General features: G+C 40.7%; 2 protein-coding genes across 4 annotated transcripts in view; one reads left to right on the top strand and one right to left on the bottom strand.

Annotated features, from left to right (window-relative positions):
• The first annotated feature begins 46 nt into the window (after positions 1–46).
• ppef1 (protein phosphatase, EF-hand calcium binding domain 1) lies at positions 47–12,476 on the top strand. 3 transcript variants are annotated; one of them, XM_020606523.1, is made up of 20 exons: positions 47–296; positions 510–1,576; positions 2,160–2,319; positions 3,271–3,303; positions 3,707–3,834; positions 3,948–4,008; positions 5,292–5,455; positions 5,548–5,662; positions 5,858–5,904; positions 6,138–6,304; positions 6,408–6,444; positions 6,623–6,772; positions 7,459–7,607; positions 7,718–7,952; positions 8,040–8,243; positions 8,330–8,472; positions 8,989–9,095; positions 9,188–9,351; positions 10,039–10,123; positions 10,212–12,476. In XM_020606523.1, exons 3-20 carry the CDS (start codon positions 2,265–2,267, stop codon positions 10,436–10,438), a joined length of 2,271 nt encoding a protein of 756 aa, XP_020462179.1. In that variant the 5' UTR covers positions 47–296; positions 510–1,576; positions 2,160–2,264; the 3' UTR covers positions 10,439–12,476. The 3 variants fall into 3 exon arrangements, with proteins under 3 accessions (XP_020462179.1, XP_020462189.1, XP_020462168.1); XM_020606533.1 differs by having other exon boundaries at positions 2,160–2,325; positions 8,058–8,243; XM_020606512.1 differs by having other exon boundaries at positions 2,160–2,325.
• A 13-nt stretch (positions 12,477–12,489) lies between these two features.
• Positions 12,490–18,242, bottom strand: part of LOC109963742 (phosphorylase b kinase regulatory subunit alpha, liver isoform-like) — a 17,411-nt gene continuing 11,658 nt past the window's right edge. Inside the window, 7 exon segments of the mRNA XM_020606498.1 lie at positions 12,490–13,434; positions 13,533–13,733; positions 13,819–14,052; positions 16,956–17,074; positions 17,681–17,782; positions 17,865–17,994; positions 18,079–18,172. Coding sequence (XP_020462154.1) covers positions 13,261–13,434; positions 13,533–13,733; positions 13,819–14,052; positions 16,956–17,074; positions 17,681–17,782; positions 17,865–17,994; positions 18,079–18,172 — 1,054 coding nt within the window. The 3' untranslated portion in view covers positions 12,490–13,260.

Raw genomic sequence — 18,242 nt, 5'->3', positions numbered from 1 at the left:
GAACTCACGCTGAGGGTTTTAAAGGCAGGTGGGTGAAAGCAATCAAGCCTAATTAAGGAAAGCTGTTTTCAATTATACATCCTTCTCACTCCTCGCGCTCTTGTCTATTCTGTGCATATTAATGGTGACGCTATAAAAAGCTGCTGAAGTACTCAGCACTTGAATTCTTCCTGTGTTTTTAATAAGTCTATTGCAACAACATGAAGGCTCCTGTCCAAGCAACTCGCAGGATTCCTCCACCAACAAAGAAGAGGAGTCGTGCTTATATTGCTTTCATCTACAGGGCTTGTAAAGAGGTCAGAGTGACAGCTGTAGCTTACATGGGCATATGGTGTTTAAACCCTGACATAAAATTCTTCTTTCATCAGATGAGTGTATTATTGCAGCAATTCCAAAGTTTTCTAGAGGATGTTAGGCCTGTGCAGGATACTGTCCTGTTGGGTTAAACCCAAGAAAGAGCTCCTAGTCTTTAAGTGCTGCTCAGTCTGTTAACTTTTTCCCTTCCACAGGTTTGCCTGGTGGGAATGAGGAGTCCAGACCTTCGGGCCAGCTGCCTTGGTTTTCCCAGACCGGTTCTGCTCAGACTGGTGAGCACAGAGGCTTCCCGGCTGTCCCAAACCAGCAGGCTAAAGACCATCACCACACAGGAGATCAGTGCTGCTGTTGCAGTTGTACAACAGAAGATTTATACAAGAACTGCTGCATGATGAGTTGACTGAACAAATGAGTTTTTTAAGACAAATTTTTATTGTTTAACTCATTAAAGATTTAAATTACATTTACCTTTTATCCATGTTTTGTGTAAACTAAATGATGGCAAGTTTAAAGTTTGCAGAAATGGGTTTTGTTAGTAGTAGGGTCAGAGAAGCAAATCCCTGACATGATGCTGGAATAACAGTTCTCTGGTTGCATTTCTTGGGTCTGGCTCACTTAAAAGGTTGAGGTCACTGTTCAGATTTTGATTTAAATGTGCTTGGGACATGCCAATAGGACTTTTTGGTTTTTAAATTCACATGAGCTATCCCTTCAGTTCAACTGAGTTTCTGTTAAACGCTGCAGAAGGACTGGGCAGACTTAACATGTGCCCTAAATGAAATGTCAGCCTTTCCTCGCATCATCTCTGGCTTGTTGCTTTCTGGTGTTCAGCTAATCAAAACTTTTAAATTGGTTGTCCATATCTGCTAATTTCTTTCTTTTTTTTTTTTTTGTTTGCAATAAAATGACAAAAGTCCACAGTTCCCTACAGAAGCAATGGGCACTTAGAAATGAGTCAAATTGGCACCAACACTCTGGCAGTTACCTGGGGTGATATTTCCAGTCCTAGAAGGTGGAACAGCGGCCCCTTCACATTGTGGCTGATTCAAACCACCTGCTTCCTCCGCCAGCCCCCTGTGGGCTGTCCTGCAGCGGCAGTTATCTGCCAACACCTCGCCGCTACAATACAGACCCGTTTGTTGTGTCCTTTCTAAACAGTACTGCAGCGAACCGTTTTGTCTGCCGTTCCGATGCAAATTTCCGTGCGTTACATGGATTGTGTGCCACATTCATGATCGGATCGGGCGGATTTAAGCTGCAGGTAAGAACCATCAAAAGCTGTGATTTACTTGCAGCGGATAAAATAAGTAGGATGCAGTTTGCCGCTGTAATGTGAGAGGTGAGGAAAGTGGTGCGCAATAAGCCACATTTTCCTTGACTTTATTGTTGGTTACATTTCCCTGATCTGTCAAAAGCAGGGGCTGTGTGAGACTGCTGAAGCAATTAGCAGCCGTTCACAAGCTTAATTTTATTCCTTCCCAACGTTATTAATGATGTCCGACGCGTGCACATTGCTGGAGTTTTAATAAGTTCCACGATAAACTGGATAATCGAGCCTTCACCAAAAATCTTATCAGTTTGATCTAATGTCTGCATTACACACAGATTTATATTTTAAACAACCCTGACCCCTACTGACCTCTGCTTATGGGAAAGCTGAGAGAGGAGGAGCCGCTTCTTACCATAGAAATTTATACTGTCATAAACCCTGCCGCTGTGCTCTGGGACTGGGTTAAGCATTTTTAGGATTTTGAACAAACATTTGAAAAAGCAGTGAGTGAGATGTATTTCTTTCTGACAATCACTGGCTGGTGCAGCATAACAACTGTGTTCCTACTTTCTAGCTTGATGTGCAGCAGTCACATGCCATAAGCCAGCAGATGTGACCCACTGTTACCAGGTTGGGAAAAGTTGTCTTAAATGACCACAGGACCTTGGGTTTGGTCATCATGGGATGTGGCGCCTCTGTTGCCACAAACACCCAGGGGAGAAGAGTGGAAACAGGTAAAGGTGTGTGACTGCTTTGCACTGGGGTGCACAAAATGTCACTGCTTGTAAAAGCAGGTTGTGTTATTATGGTCCTTCCAGTCCATCCAGGACTGACTCATGTTTTCTTTGTTCTGTCATCTGGGGAGTTTGGACATTTGGACGTGTTTCCCCTTGAGGAAAGTTGCGGTGTCAAATTAGAGCTGACATGTTTGGACACCCGGTCTGTAGACAAGCTCAGCACAAATAGGCTTAATACTAATTGGAGTGCAAGCTCAGACATACACGTGGATGATGCTTTTAGCAATGCCTAAAAAAGATACAGTAACTCCTGTTTCTGCCAAAATATTAAACATTGTTTCTTTACAACTTCTCAAATGTAAAAATGTCAACTGAGAAGTTTTAGCTTTTGGATACAATGTGTTAAAATTTCATTTTGACCCTGATTTTGTCACTTTTTTTAATTTAAAAAATTTAACAATTATTTGCTTAATAGAAAGACTAAGTAATTGGCAAACTAATTATTGATGAAAATAATCATTTGTGTCGGATTAAATACTGAAGAAGACTGCAGTCAGCTCGCCTCGTAGATGGTGCATTTCATTAGGAAGGACTCCTTAAATCATGTATTATTAGAATTAGTCTCACAGTATTATGGTTTACTATTTTACTCATCCCAATTTCACACTGTATAGTGTGAATCAGTTAATTTGTGCAGTAGTACATTCTCAGACCTGTTGCGCACACACAGCCCAGATGTTTGACAGATGGTGGTTTTCTTTCTTCACAGTCTGAGTGCTGTTTCTCATGAAAGCTCTTTTAATCTGTTTAGTTTTTCCAGTCTCCCTGTTGTTTGCGGCCTCCCCTGTGCCTTGTTATCTTTCTTTCAGTGTGTGTTGCTTTGCACATCATTTTATTCAATTGCCACTTTCTTAAGCTGAGTTGTAATGTTTTTTCTCTCTCTCACAGATGAATTGGTTAAGAGTCCCAGCCCGGCTCTCAGTAAGATCCTGCTCATTTCTAAACATTATTCCAGCAATACATGAAATGTCCATGCATCCATGGGTGTTTATCTGTGTACATTTTTACATTTAGAAATCACCCCGCTATCATCATCTAATGATGATTTTTCTCTCTCTCTCTCATTTTCTATACCGCTTAGTCCTGAATGGGGTCGCGGGATGATGATAATATACTAAAGATGCAGTACAATTAGCTTTATTTTCTGGATTAGAATCAGATCTTGATTTAGAGACAGTAATGTAAGGAAATAGTCCAAATGAAACACACATGTTGTGCCAGAACACTAAATGGAAGTCATATTCACACACTGTATAAATGTGAGGTAAGATGTTTTAACAAGTCTAAATCTAAATAAAATGTAACAGCTGGTATTTATTTGTAGCTATGAAAGCAGCTGTTTTGATCCAGAGATGGTACCGGCGCTACATGGCTCGTCTTGAGATGAGACGCAGGTACACCTGGAACATCTTTCAGTCCATTGAGTATGCCAGGGAACAGGACCAGCTACAGGTGAATCTCGGTGCACGCTTGTCCACCTGCTTGGAAACCCGAAATACATGTGCATGCAAATTTCCAGAAGCATCACAAAGTTTAAATCCATTTTTGCTTCTTTCTGTCTTCAGCTCTCCAGTTTCTTCACTTTCATGCTGGACAACTTTACTCAGCTGAATGGAAATGGGCCAGGTTAGGAGCCACTCCCACCTGTAGAGAATGTGGATTATTTAGTATTATGTGTACTGAAGACTTTAATATCATCCTTGTTATTTGGAAGTGTTGGTGGTAAAAATTGGTTCTATTTAAAAAGATATATTATTTAATATTATTGTAGTGTGAAACTGAATGAGCAAAGGAGGGTGTTGACCATTCATGTCTATATAAATTTAAAAAGTGAGAGAGGACATTTTAGCCACACTCATTTTAACAAGTTCTTTAGTCATTAATTGGTTTTTCACGGCTGTTGCTGGAAATGTGGTCTAACACAGGAAGATTATATAAAGATATAATTTTTACTTCCATCAAATTAACACCCGTTTTGTTAGTCATGCCACTGTATTTTGGGCTTGATCAGAAAACCCACTGCATATACCCTGTTGCTTAGCAACTACTGTGAATGTGGAGGACAGTGTGTCGTGTGTTGCACGGTCACAGCTGTGGTTTAAGTGTGTGCTGACCCACTCATCCAGCTAAAAAGCATAATGCTCCACTGACAAGCTAATACTTAGGCCAGCCTTTATTGCTTAGCATCCTTAGTACATCCCATTCATGGGTTTTACATTCCGTCAACACAAATGATGCAAAGAGGCCAGTCTGTATTTATTTATATACAACATCTGTGTCTGTGTGTCCACCACAGAATAAAGGAATTTTACTGTAATAAACACAAAGGGGGAAATAGACAAAAGACTTACAAAAGAGAAACAGGCCTATAGGTTCATGTCTTTTCATGCCTTTCTGTTTGCATAAATTATAGGTCATTGGTACATTGGAGTGGTCTTTTGATACAACCCACTGAGACACAGATCTGGATGTGCTGTTGTGTCACTAATTCAAATTTCATTAAGTGGTTGAATGCTTTCATTTTTTTTGCCTCCAAAAATTTGGATATCCATTATACTTGAAGACAGGCTGGTTGCTATTCAGTGTCTTTTTATAATGGAAGAAGAATCACAAATATTGTTTTTTATTACATGTCTTTCTTTTCAGCATAGTGCCTACGTTACCCACAATGCAACTCCAACTGAACTGTCAGCAGTTGGAGATTTGGGTGTGTTATGCTAGTAGGAGTTAATGTAGCCTCAAAGATTTAGCTTCAAGCACAGGTGAAGAGCAGGCAGCAGAGATCTGAGAAGGATGTGTAAAACTATGTTTGTGGAGCTCTAACTTTCATTTCTGTCAAACTCAAAGACATCAGCAAGAATGAGGCTTGAGCTCAGTATGTTCACAGCTCCACACACTGTGTCCTCCAGACTTGATTTCCCAGCTGCTGGACCCGGTGGTTGACCCCTGGTTAGACAGAGAGACCTGCTACAGCTTGATCCCTGTTCCAGAGACGTACACTGGACCCCGACTCTCCTTTCCTCTCTCCGTCGCTGATACAAATGCTCTCCTCAGTGCATTTAAGGAGCAGCAGGTACCAAATACATGTGTTTGGTCTTCCTCACTATGGATTTTGACTTTCTATTTGATTTTGATTTTGGAGACTCTTACTTTTTTTCTACACAGACTCTACATGCCAAATATGTTCTGCAGCTGCTGTATGAGACCAAAAAGCTCCTCAAACAGATGCCCAACATTATCCACTTATCAACATCCTACACTAAAGAAATCACTATATGTGGTGGGTGGCCATGACCTCTGTTTCACCTGTTAATTCAAACATTTTTGAGTACATGGCCAAAGGAGAACAAGTTGCTGCTGCGATGCCACTGCTTGTGCATCCCATAGTGCAGTGAATGACCTGCTTACTGGTTAAATTATAACTGATGTCTGTAAATGTGTATTCTTCACCGCTGTGATTTTCCTTTCGGTACAGGTGATCTTCATGGGCGATTTGATGACTTACTCCTCATATTTTATAAGGTAAACCTGGATTTTTTTCTATACAGGAAATTTCTATAGCATCATTAACTATTTGTTTTACAGCAGTGTTTCATATAGATATAGTGCTTTTATATAAATACAAGAGATTTAAACAGGCAAATGTGTGTGACTGTCAAAGCCACCCAGCAGAAATATCTACTCAGGAATTTTTAAAACCTTATGATAGAGTGTTGATCTTACTGTTGTTATAAGAATGTGTTGCTGTTGTTCAGAATGGCCTTCCCTCTGCAGAAACACCATATGTGTTTAATGGGGATTTTGTGGACCGTGGGAAAAAGTCAACTGAAGTGGTCATCCTCCTGTTTGCGTACCTTCTGCTTTACCCCGACTACATGCACCTGAACCGAGGAAACCATGAAGACCACATAATGAACCTCAGGTTGGCAGAAGAGGAGTAGAAATGCACGAAAACATTTCTTAGTCTACAGTAGGGCAGTCAAATAATAGTCAGTGTTGTTTTTAACTGTACATTGTTGTTTCAGATATGGGTTCACAAAAGAAGTCATGCAAAAATACAAGGTAAAGTCCAGATATTCTGCTTTTATTACTGTGTGTACAGAACTCAGTGGCATGTTCTGCAGGCTGCGGTGCAGTAATTGCCGGTTGTCACAGCTGTTAAAGTTAGTCGGATTAATTAGGCTGAGGGGCCCAGAGAAGTGAAATGAATTTCCTTTTTTGTGTGCATGACTGTTTGCAGACTCATGGCCGTGAGATCCTCCAGCTGTTCCAGGACATTTTCAGCCTTCTGCCCATCGCTACAGTCATTGATGGAAAGATCTTGATTGTTCATGGTGGGATATCAGACCAGACTGACCTGGACTTCCTCAGCTGCATAGAGAGGTACAAGGTCAGTGGAGGCAAACAGCCACCCTTCATCTACAACCCATCCTCCTGTCATAGTCTTAACCTAAATAATTGCTTTTGGCCACTAGGAGTCAATATTTTCTTTAACATTGGGCAGTGGTGGCCTAAAGGTAAGTGAAGTTAACTCGTGACTGGAAGGGCCCTCGTTTAATCCCTGAACTGGCGTGATTTAATCTGGGTGGGACAGGTGACAAAGCAGTGCATGCCCCCCCATTAATGCAACTTTGGTGCCCCTGAGCAGAACCCCAACCCACCCCAGTGGAGCTGCTCAGTGGTCACAGGTCAGTTTGTGGTTGTCCTGGGCAACGTCCACATATTAATGTTTGAAGTAGAGGAGGACATGGATGCAACAAAATGTCCAATCCTTTATTACAAAGTAGCTCAATTTTAATGCATTTTAGGTAGTTCTAGTAGTTATGTTTATCTTTGTAAGAATTAGTACTGTACTGAGGATCTCTACAACCTAAGACTCAAAGACTCAGGATCTGTACATACTAAGTCGAGTCAGTTTTCTGTATACAGCACAAAATCACAGATCTCCAGTTTGCCTCAAAAGGCTTTAGTTTGTTAAATGTACAGTGTGCTCTATCCTTAGACACTCAACGTATATCAGTTTGAACTTCAATTTAGAAAACAAATACTGTTGCTTTTTCTTCTCTGCACTTCTAGGTGAAATCTGCTCTGAGGTTTCCCAGATGCAGTTTGGAGCAGGTGGACATCGGTCACTCCTGCAGAGAGGCAAAAAGAATGAGATCAACAGACTCTCTTCCCAGCAGCAGTCAGAGCAACAGCAAGAACCAAAGAACCCCCAGCCAGAGGTCTGACAGCAGCCAAGAGATGCTTACAGACATTTTAATTTTTGAGATCACTGCACAATTAAATTTGTTTGAAGTGACAGAACTTCTCTTCTACCTCTTTTTTTCTGTAGAAAGAGGCGATGTGGGCTCAGCCAGCATGACAGAGCTGCCTCCAGTTCTTCCTCCTCCTCCTCATCTTCCTCTTCACTCCGCTCTCCTAGAACTCCATCCTGCCTCTCGTCTCATCCATGCCCAACTTCTCCTAGCATGCCTGATGCTGGTAATATCCTCCAGGTACCTTTTCTGGACTCACTGTCCTCTGTTCCCCTTCCTTCAGCTCCACAACGTGAACGTGAATGGAGACAGGTAAGAGGAGTGAATTCAGTGGAAAAGCACTTAATGTTATTCAACTCTGCCCTGATCTGGTCTGTGTCATACTCAGCATTTTATCAGCTTTTCCCTCTCCTGAAGATAGTGGATATACTGTGGAGTGACCCTAAACCCCAAGAAGGCTGCAGCCCCAACACATTCAGGGGAGGAGGATGCTACTTTGGCCCTGACGTCACCCAGAGACTGCTGCTCCGCCACGGACTCCAGCTGCTCATCAGATCCCACGAGTGCAAACAGGAGGGATATGAGCTCTGTCATGGTGGACAGGTAGACTGGGTGCAGTGAAGTTATTCTAAAACTAAAATGTCTAAAATGTTTGAATCTAGAGAAATAAATGGGTGTTTGTCCTATAGGTCATCACCATTTTCTCAGCATCAAACTATTATGAGGAAGGAAGCAACCGTGGTGCCTACATCAAACTGGGCAGAGAACTGGTTCCTCGCTTCTACCAGTACCAAGTCAGCCGCACAACTCGCAAACTCACTCTGACACAGAGGTACAGCAGGTGTCCAGTGTGTACTGTATATGTTGGTGTAAAATGGATGAGATTATAACACACATCTGGGCATAATAGTACTCAAGCGATTAGTCGATTAAAGGCAAGGCAGATTTATTTGTACAGCCGAAAGGTAACTCAAAATGCTTTACAGAGTACACAAACATACGTATAAAGAATATAAACAATAATTGCATGCAAACAAGAATGCAAAATAAACAAAACAAACAAGCAAGGCACAAAGAATGTTAAAAAATCATTCAAAAAAATATCTACCTGCCATTTTGACAAATGGATTTGTTGAGGGCATTTATCAGTGGGAAGATCTTCTGATCTTCTGACTGTTGAATATGCAACCGTCGCCTCTGTATAAATGTGATGGCCAGATTTTGTGACATTTTATACACCAAGTGATTAATAGATTAAATTGATTAATCAGTAATGAATATAGACATCTGTAAATGATGTAAGAAAGCTCAGTTTTAGCTTACACCTTGTCTACCTTTGTGTTTGCAGAGTACGAGCTGCTGAAGGTTCTGCTCTCCGAGCACTAAAGGAGAAGCTGTTCGCCCATCGCTCTGAGCTGATGGCAGGCTTCCAGCAGTATGACCGAAATAACACCGGTGAGCTTCACCCACCCTGTTTTATCTTTCTTTTAAACATATATTTATTTTCAACATGTATGGTTGTTATATGTATGCATATCATTTTGCAGGTAGCATGTCAGTCAGTGAATGGGCTCAGGTGATGGAGTCTGTGCTGAGGCTCGATCTGCCATGGAGGACACTTCGTCCACACTTAACCCGTCTGGCACCAGATGGCGGTGTGGATTATCCGTCCTGCTTCCAGGACATGGGACCAGGGAGTCATCTGTCTCAGGTCAGAAGGGAAAGTAGCCAAGTACATTTACTTGATGTCTTTTATTGCTGTTTTAAATACCATCAATTTTTATTTAGTACTGTATTTAAATGCTTGGAGATGTGTGTATGTTTTATACAGAAACACAGTACGTGCTTTGCTTCACTACATTTATGTGATTGCTGCAGTTATTAGCTTAAAAATTGTTTTTTCATTATTGATGGCAGTGCAATAGTTGGTTTTATCTCACTTTAAACTGTAGTAAAAGGACGAGGTTATGGAAAGTAATTGCAACTGAATGCTTAAGAATTTAATATGTACACAAATATAGACAATAAATAGCACTTCATTTCCCCAGCATGAGGAATGGCACCAAGTCTGAAACACATTACAAACCAGACTGCCAGTTTGTGTTCTCTGTGGCTTTATTTATGCACATCCTGTTTTGGGTGTATTAAATGTTCACTTTTCTGAATTCAGCAGCTTTTTCTTCATGTCATTTAAACTACAAACGTATACCCAGACTGTGTACTGTTAATCACCTGCAGTACCTTTTACTTTTTCTTCCCCAAGTAGTACTGGTGCTCTTAGGAATATAACACTACTTAGTACTTTAATAAACTGTAGTACTTCACTGCTGCTAATCAGTACAACTAGAGCTTTAGTTGTCTACCATCTATCTACTTAGCATTTCCTCTCCTCTTTTAGGTCACTCCAAACCTGGCTGAAACTCTGTTCAGATACAGGACAGACATTGAGATAATATTTAACATCATAGACAAAGACCATTCAGGTAAATAAATACTGTATCTGTGCACTCTTTCAATAATTCAAAACGTATTCCTAAAAGTAAATGTGCGGGTGGCACGTGTTATGCTCAGGTCTGATCTCCATTGAAGAATTTCGTCACACCTGGCGTCTTTTCAGTGCCCATCTGGGGGTTAACATTGATGACAGAGCCATCAATGACTTGGCCCGAAGTATCGACTTCAACAAGGATGGCAGTATAGATTTCACCGAGTTCCTGGAGGCCTTCAGAGTGGTACACAAATTGGACAACAAGGATCAGCAACTCAACGGAAAGATGGATGGAGAGAAGTATTCATGAAGACAGAGGAAGGAAAGCATAGAAGCAGGAATAAGAAGAATTTCTTAAGCTGTTATTTGGTGATGCACAATTATTAGTGCATTTTGTAAGATGTTACTGTATTTTTAGCATCATGGCTCTGGTCAGTAGACTGGTCCATCCACCGCTGTGGTTTCAAAGGGAAATATCTTGACAACTCTTGGATGGATGTCATTTTGTACAGACATTTGCGTTTCCAAATTACTCCTTAAGACATCGGTGATTCTCTGACTCTTTCAGCAGGTTTTTAGTTCAGTGTAAAAATGTCTCTAACTATTGGATGGATTGCCATAAAATTTGGTAGCATCATTTGCTTTCTTGGCAAGAGGTAGACAAGAATTATACCCCTCTCATATCTGTTCAGTAAATTTGTAGTTGGGTGGCTATATTAAAACTAATTTTAGGGTGACTGTTTCTTGGCCAGGAGTCTCTGGTCTTGTCTGGCAACTGGATTTTGACATTTTTACACTTATATTTTTGTACAATTAGTGAGATGTTGAGGTGCTGATAAGCAGATTTCATTGGATAAAGCTAGGCTAGCAGTTTTAGTTCTTGATGTTAGGGTGAGGTAGGCAGCTTCTCGAACTTCAGGGACTGTTCAGGTGTTAGTGGAGCCACTCTTCTTGTTTAACTGTTGGCAAGAAAGTCAATGGGTTTGTTTCCCAAAATGTTAAATTGTTTCTTGTATTCATATTTATTCCAAAGCAGCAAGCTCACTAAAGAATGCACTGTAATCACCTATAACTACACAAACTAGCTTTTAGTCATGTTTGAAAGTTGCTTTACAAATAGACTTGACTTGCTCTATCTTCAGAGCTTTATCATTTGATCCCCTTTTCCCTTATTAGAGTCTGAAATGATGAACTCAGTTTAGATGTCAAAGTGTAAAAGCCAAATACACCCAAACCGCCACAGTGCTGTAGTTCTGAAGACCCCGCAGCAATCTCACTACAACACCTGTTAATACCACTTCTAAGGAAGCCAACCTCAGATTTGGCTTGTTGTCTTGTACACCATCTCAAATATCCAGCAGTGAGCAGATTAAAGTGACTAACCCAAACATTCCCCTGCAGCAGCATATTCAGTTTGCCAGTTTTAAAGTCAAAGATGTGGTCCAAGCAACTCATGAAGCTTGGCTTCAGGAGGTATGGGTCAGAGGAAGCTGGAAAGGCAAACAAAGTTATGGAAATATGACCCTCTAAATCACATCTACTACTGTTTCATCTACCTTATCATTAGTGGCAGGAGCACCATCATTTTCAACAGCTCATACACACTCATTGCTGTAAAAACAGAAAAAACAAAAATGGAACAGGACAGAAGATGAAAGTTCCAATTATTCATTTGAGGGAAATAATTGGTGTGCAAACGATTTATATCTTTACTCATTTTTTTAATTGCAAAAAAAGGACCAACACAGAAGGCAAACAATAGATACAGGACATTTACAAAAGAACTTAAGGATATAAGCATGTACAGTGAGTGTACAAGAGACTGGTACAGGTCGGGGATGTGTGACAGTGTGTTGTGTGATTCTAATTAATCTTGAAAAATGTAGGTGGTGGAGGGAAAAATAAATAGATAATAAAGATAAAACCTTTGGCCACCCTGAGCCACTGGCATTGAAGCAAGAACAACATCAGGGAGCTCCAGAGCAGCACATCAGGGTGAGGTCGGCCAGGACAGCAGAACTGTTGTGTTTAATAAACTGAACTTTTTTCTATGCTTTTAATTGTTTATTATGATTTACATTTATTTTGGTTGTTGCAGCTGGTATTATGCAGCTCTGCCTCGCCCTCTGACCCTGACAGGAGAGAGCTGACCTGCTGTATCATCCCTTTCTAAACAGCTCCAAGACCTTGAGGAGGGAGTATATAAGGGGGCTAGCAGCTGAGTGGTGGTGTGTTTCAGTGACCCGGCCTTCCTCCCCCACGCTGTCCACTCCAAAAGATCCCGCAAGGTGCCCTGGATTCTTTTACCCCAGATGCCAGGGTGGAAATAAATTAAAAATAATAAATAAAAGGGAATGGTCATAATATTATAGTTTAATGTTGCAGTGGCTAATACATTCATAGCTGGGCATCCATATATATATATTATATTAATAATGGATACAGTAATAAGATAACCACTATAATGATGATATAACGGATCACAAGAATATACTAGCAGTTGGTGGTGAATGTCAAGTGGGCAACAACAAATAAAAACAGTAGTACTAATACATTAATTCCTATATTGTCATTGTCTACACTGTACTAATTTGTTGCTGATGGTTGATACAGTAGGTGTCACATATGTTAAATTACAGAGTAGCAATAGTATAAAATAAGAATTATAATGGTGGATCCAGTAACAATATCAACAGCAGTAATAGTCATGATAAAATTGTTGCTCTGTTAACTGCTTGAGTCAGTAGAATCATTACATGACATGCTCAATTAAAAGCAGACAACTGTTAATTAATATTGTCACATGATACCAAGAGCGCAGATGTGTTTGTTTTCTGTTCAAGTTTCACTTTAAATAAAATACTTTTTTCAGTCCCATAACCATACAGTATATATGAACAGTATATTTAAATAATAAATAGGTTTACAGACAAGACTCACAAAGAAACAGGTTCTTATAATATCAGCTTCCTTACATCAATATATTAGAGCTAAAACGTATTATTTATTGAGCAAATACTTACATGACCTCTAAGAGCTGATAATGACAGGCTTTGCCGCCTTGGACCAGTTGATCTTTTAGTTATAAAGCACATCTCTTCAGGTGCTAGCAAGACACACTACTCCGCTTTTTCACTGCATCAGGCAGCCAGAACTGGGCAGGAAGTCCTGAACATAAGTGATGACCGCCTTGGACAGATAAGTCAAGGTGCCATAGCTGCCACTGGGGGCACTATCATAGAAAAAGTGGCAGATTCCGGTTGCTGGATCCCTCTCAAGGAAATAATCACTGGCACTGTGGGATTTCTGGGTATGCAGAGGTAGAATAAAGTGAATCCTGGTGAGCATGCACAAATGCATAAACATTTTGTCAATAAAAATTTAACTATTGCCAGCAGTAGTACCTGGTCGCTGAGGAAGAGGTCATTAGCCAGATGCAGGATACGGTCCACATGGATAATCCCACCAATGCTGTCCACTTCTACATCAGCTACCATGCCTAGAACCATCAAAGCCTCCACTAACAGCTGTCGGTACTCTGGCTGGGGGACGTGGTACAGGACAGACTCCACCTGCACTGCAAACTTGATCTCTCCTGCTGTCATCTACACAGAAAGCACAGAACTTAACACATCCGTACACACAGTAAATCCTAAATCCAGCTTTAACTGCAAGTCTGCCAGACGCTACCTCTCTTGTGCTGGAAGAAGGCAAAACATATCCATCAATAGACAGGCCGTGGCACTTTTGCAGGATTTTATAGACCTTCTGGTAGAAGCCCATTGGTACTCTGTTGATAGCGCCATCCAGTCTGCGTCTCCTCAGCCACTGGCCTTGTCTCTCCTCCCAGTGCAGCTGTCCATCTCCTGGGCCAGTGCCCACTGGGGACAGCACCCCGCTGGGGGTGGAGGGGCTGCTGCAACGCTGTGGTAGGAGAAGAGGAAGACACTGAACATATTATGGACCACTTTTTGATTTTCAACCTTATCTCCATGTACTGCAAATGTATTCACTATATACACTGTTACACTCAGTAGTGTCTGTAGCACAGGAAGGCTCTTTTTAACCAGAGAATGAGCAAGATTTCTAACTGACCACTTCACTTCTCTGGCATCCAGCTGGAGTTCACATCCAGTTCAAGAGTCAGGAGAGCTGCTCAACCCCACCTCCAACACTCCTCTACATCATATCGTGCTATTCTGCTTCTGGAAGATTGGCCAGACTGTAATTTTGAGGAGCCTGTGGTTGACCATCTCTTCCGAGGTTCCTCTCTGTTCTGGTCCCACTGTGTTTCTTCCACCACAGGCTGAAAGTCCTTGCTTTCAGACCACACCGATTTTCCATTTCACTTCCTTGACTGACTACATGACATTTTGCTGATACTTAGGGGAATCCATTCTTCCTTCTATCAATGTAATGTTTTCTGTTCCACTGGCTGCCACGCAACTGAAAAGCACAATATTTCCATCCCCATGTTTAACAGCTGGCAAAGGGTGGGTTAGTAAGTGCTGATTTAAAGAGAATGCTCAGGGATCCTAAGTCTGAAATGAACTAAATCTTCCCACTACTCGACTCCTGACTACTGCATCATCATGTTTATGATTAGTGGTGGTGACCAGAGCACTTTGTTATGAGATACAGTGTACTGACAAAAGTAATAACTGTCATACCATAACAAGTACATGTAAATAAGGTTGAAATATAGTAGTCTTTTTCTCACACACACACACACACACACACACATTTGTCTTTCTATATTTGTGAGGACACTCATTGACTCAATGCTTTCTCTAGCCCCTTACCTTAACCGTAACAACTAAATGCTAAATGCCAACCCTTACACTAAGTCTAACCTAAACCTGTTTAAACTTTGACCCTAAAACCAACACGTAACCCTCAAACAACCCTCTGAAGTTGTGAGGACCAGCCAAAATGTCCTAATTTTTACAACAGTTTCAAACTGTCCACACAACCACAGAGAGACTTGCACACATGCCTACACATGCACACAAAGTTACAGAGTCCGTGCAATCATTCATGCATGCACTTAGCAATACAAGGCACTTCAGTAGATGTACACTCACCAGCCACTTTATTAGGTACACCTGTACAATTGTATGCAATTCAGTGCAACACTTCTGCCTTAACATCTGTGTTTATGAAGCTCAAAACGTTTCAGTTTTTTGGTGAAACTGTCATAAATGTTAAATGTTAAGGCAGAAGTGTTGTATTGAATTGCATACCATTGTACAGGCGTACCTAATAAAGTGGTCGGTGAGTGTACCAAAGATCAGGCTGGTGTTATTGTATGTTTAAATTTTATTAACAATTACTATACTACAATAACAAAGTATGTCTGTGCAGTCACAGCTTTATATAGTGGATGCTGCCAGGAATTACTGTCCAAGCATAAAAAAGCTACTGTATACTGCTGCAATCCTTTATTACAATAAAGAATTACAGTGCATCAAAGAAATAAACAAAAAAAAAGAGGAAAAAACTGCACCGATACGTTTAACTGCAGTGAATGAATTGTCGCTACTATATGTTTTTTTAGAATTATAGATCTTAGGCACAAATACAAGATTACATACATTTATTCTTGGGTGTGGGCTCTTTAAAAAACTTGTTGCCAATAATAAAAAGATCAAATAACGCCAGCCTCATCCTTAAATGCAGAAAGGCACGTGGAATGTTTGGTGAAATCTGAATGAAATATGTTTTTAGCATGACTTTTCCCAGTCTACATATACAGACAGGTGATAAATGAAAGGGAAAAAACATCATAAAGTGTCTTAGTGAATTGTTATGCTACCAAAAGAATTTCAGTGCACCTTGACATTGATGCTACAAGTCTCTGAACTCTACTGGAGGGATGAACACCTTTCTTCCAAAAGATATTCCCTCATTTGGGGTTTTGATGGTGGTGGTGGAGATGCTGTCTAACACATCTGTCACCCATCTGTACATTCTAACTATGGCAACCCTAGGGAGAACATACAAGTTCATTTGAAAGAGATGAGGTGAAATGGTTTACCGTGGAGTGAGGAGAAGTGACATTGCTACTCAAGGAAACACCACTGCTGAAGGTCTACACATGGATATGGATGACAGACAACAGAGAACAGTTTGATATGGTCAAATGGTTCTCACACTACAGACATGATGACACTGCAGACAGAGCAAAATGTTATAGGCAATATTGAAAGGTGTAATTCAGATCTACAAAAATGAACAAGTGAGAAACAGAATGAGCTATGGGGGTGGGCTATTTATAAGCAGGTTAATTAAGGTTAGGATTGGTTCAAGAGCTCATGAATTTGAAAAAATTTTATTTTAAATGAGATACTCTTCTACAAAAAATATATTTGCTGTATCATACTTTGACGAGTAGCAAAGCATACTCTCCTACTGAAATGTGATGAATAGAAAGTTGTTCCAACAATGAGAGTGCGGTGGTTCACAAAATGTTACAGTAAGAGCCAGCAAGTGGTTTATGAGCAAGACTTAGCCAGGTGTTTGGCTAGTTAGAATGAGGTCAGAAAAAGGTACATGCTTGATATTATCAAACCCAACCCACACTGAGAGGCCCAGAGTCATCCAGCTGCTGCAACCAGAAGTACGGACACTGTTATTCTATTCATAGATACACAGACAGACAGACAGACAGATAGACAGATAGATAGATAGATAGATAGATAGATAGATAGATAGATAGATAGATAGATAGACACAGATAGATAGCTAAGCATATTAAGCATATGCCACATCCTACTTAAAAAGATACAACCTGTTTGCTATCCAGTCCTCTTTCATTTGCTTCTCACCTGTTTTATGTCACTCTTCAGCTTGTGTAATCCTGTTCGTTCATTCTTGGTGGCTCCAGTGTGGCCTAGTTCACGGATGGAGATGGTAGGACTAGTTGCTATTGACTGGATTGGACGCACTGATGAACAGAGACAACAGAGACCTCTTCTATAGCCTGGCTGAATTTCTGTCAACATCTCAGATTTTTTTTAACTGATGTTGTGGTCATTGACAGCTCATTCCCTAGTTGAAAAACAACTAGAAGGTCTCAGAATACATAGTCTGGAAAACATTAATATCTGTACAAAATTTAGTGGAAGTTCATCAGGTAGATGTTTCACTGATAAGTAAAGGCTTTGACCTGCTGGTAGCAGCAGAGTAAAAGTTAGTGGATCACTTAAGTTAGTAGGATTCAGTGAATACCTGTATCAAGTGTCAATGTAATCCATCAAATAGGACCAATGTGGTGGACCGACTGGCACTGTCATCCCTAAAAACATTGTTAATTTCTCCTAGCAACAGTTTTTGCAGCTATGAGGTTGACTGAAAATTGCAGCAAAATGAAATTCAATGTGATTATTAGACAACTTAAATTATCTTCAGTTCCTAGTTCTTAAATGTACCTGCTTGCTTTCTGTATCTTAGTTATTTGTTATACAGTTACTTAATTTTTTATCTAATTCTCTTACCTACTTTCTTCTCTACTATACTGTAAAGACAAAAAGAGACAAAGAAACAAGCTTACTGCTCCTCTCCACCCCAAACTCTTTGCCACTGAGGATGTGATGCAGAAGGCTCTTCATGCTGAATGGGCTCAGGCTCATCAAACTCTCAGATGCCTCCTCACCTACAAAGGTGCCTTTCATGTTTATTCTGCAGGGTCGTTTGTGTAGGTTCACAAGTGTGTGTACTATAAGTGGTTTTCCTACCAGAACAGTGCAGGCTGCGAGCCAGCTCAGTGGCCATCACTTGCATGATGAGTCCTATCCTGAGTCGGAGCATATCCCCAAACAGGGCAGGCTGGGAGCGCACGTACATAGCTAGATAGACCATGATTTCCTACATGACAAACACACACAGTTCACACCTGTGAGACCACAGTCTAGAAATGTCCTGTAGCAGCCCAGCATGTTAAAGATTCACCTGAGTGAGTACAGCTATACTGATGTCCTGACCACTGGCTTCATAGATGAGGGTGTTCAACTCCTCGGGAGGCAGTGGCCTAAAAAGAAACCGTGAGGAAGAGGAGCTTGCTTATTATGTGGCAATTAATTCAATAAAGTCTTAAAATGAGCACAAAATCTCTT

Source organism: Monopterus albus, unplaced genomic scaffold, assembly GCF_001952655.1.
Source record: "Monopterus albus unplaced genomic scaffold, M_albus_1.0 scaffold4.1, whole genome shotgun sequence".
Classification (NCBI taxonomy): Eukaryota; Metazoa; Chordata; class Actinopteri; order Synbranchiformes; family Synbranchidae; genus Monopterus; species Monopterus albus.
The sequence above is the reverse complement of the archived record's forward strand: the minus strand, read 5'-3'. Positions and strand labels throughout refer to the sequence as shown.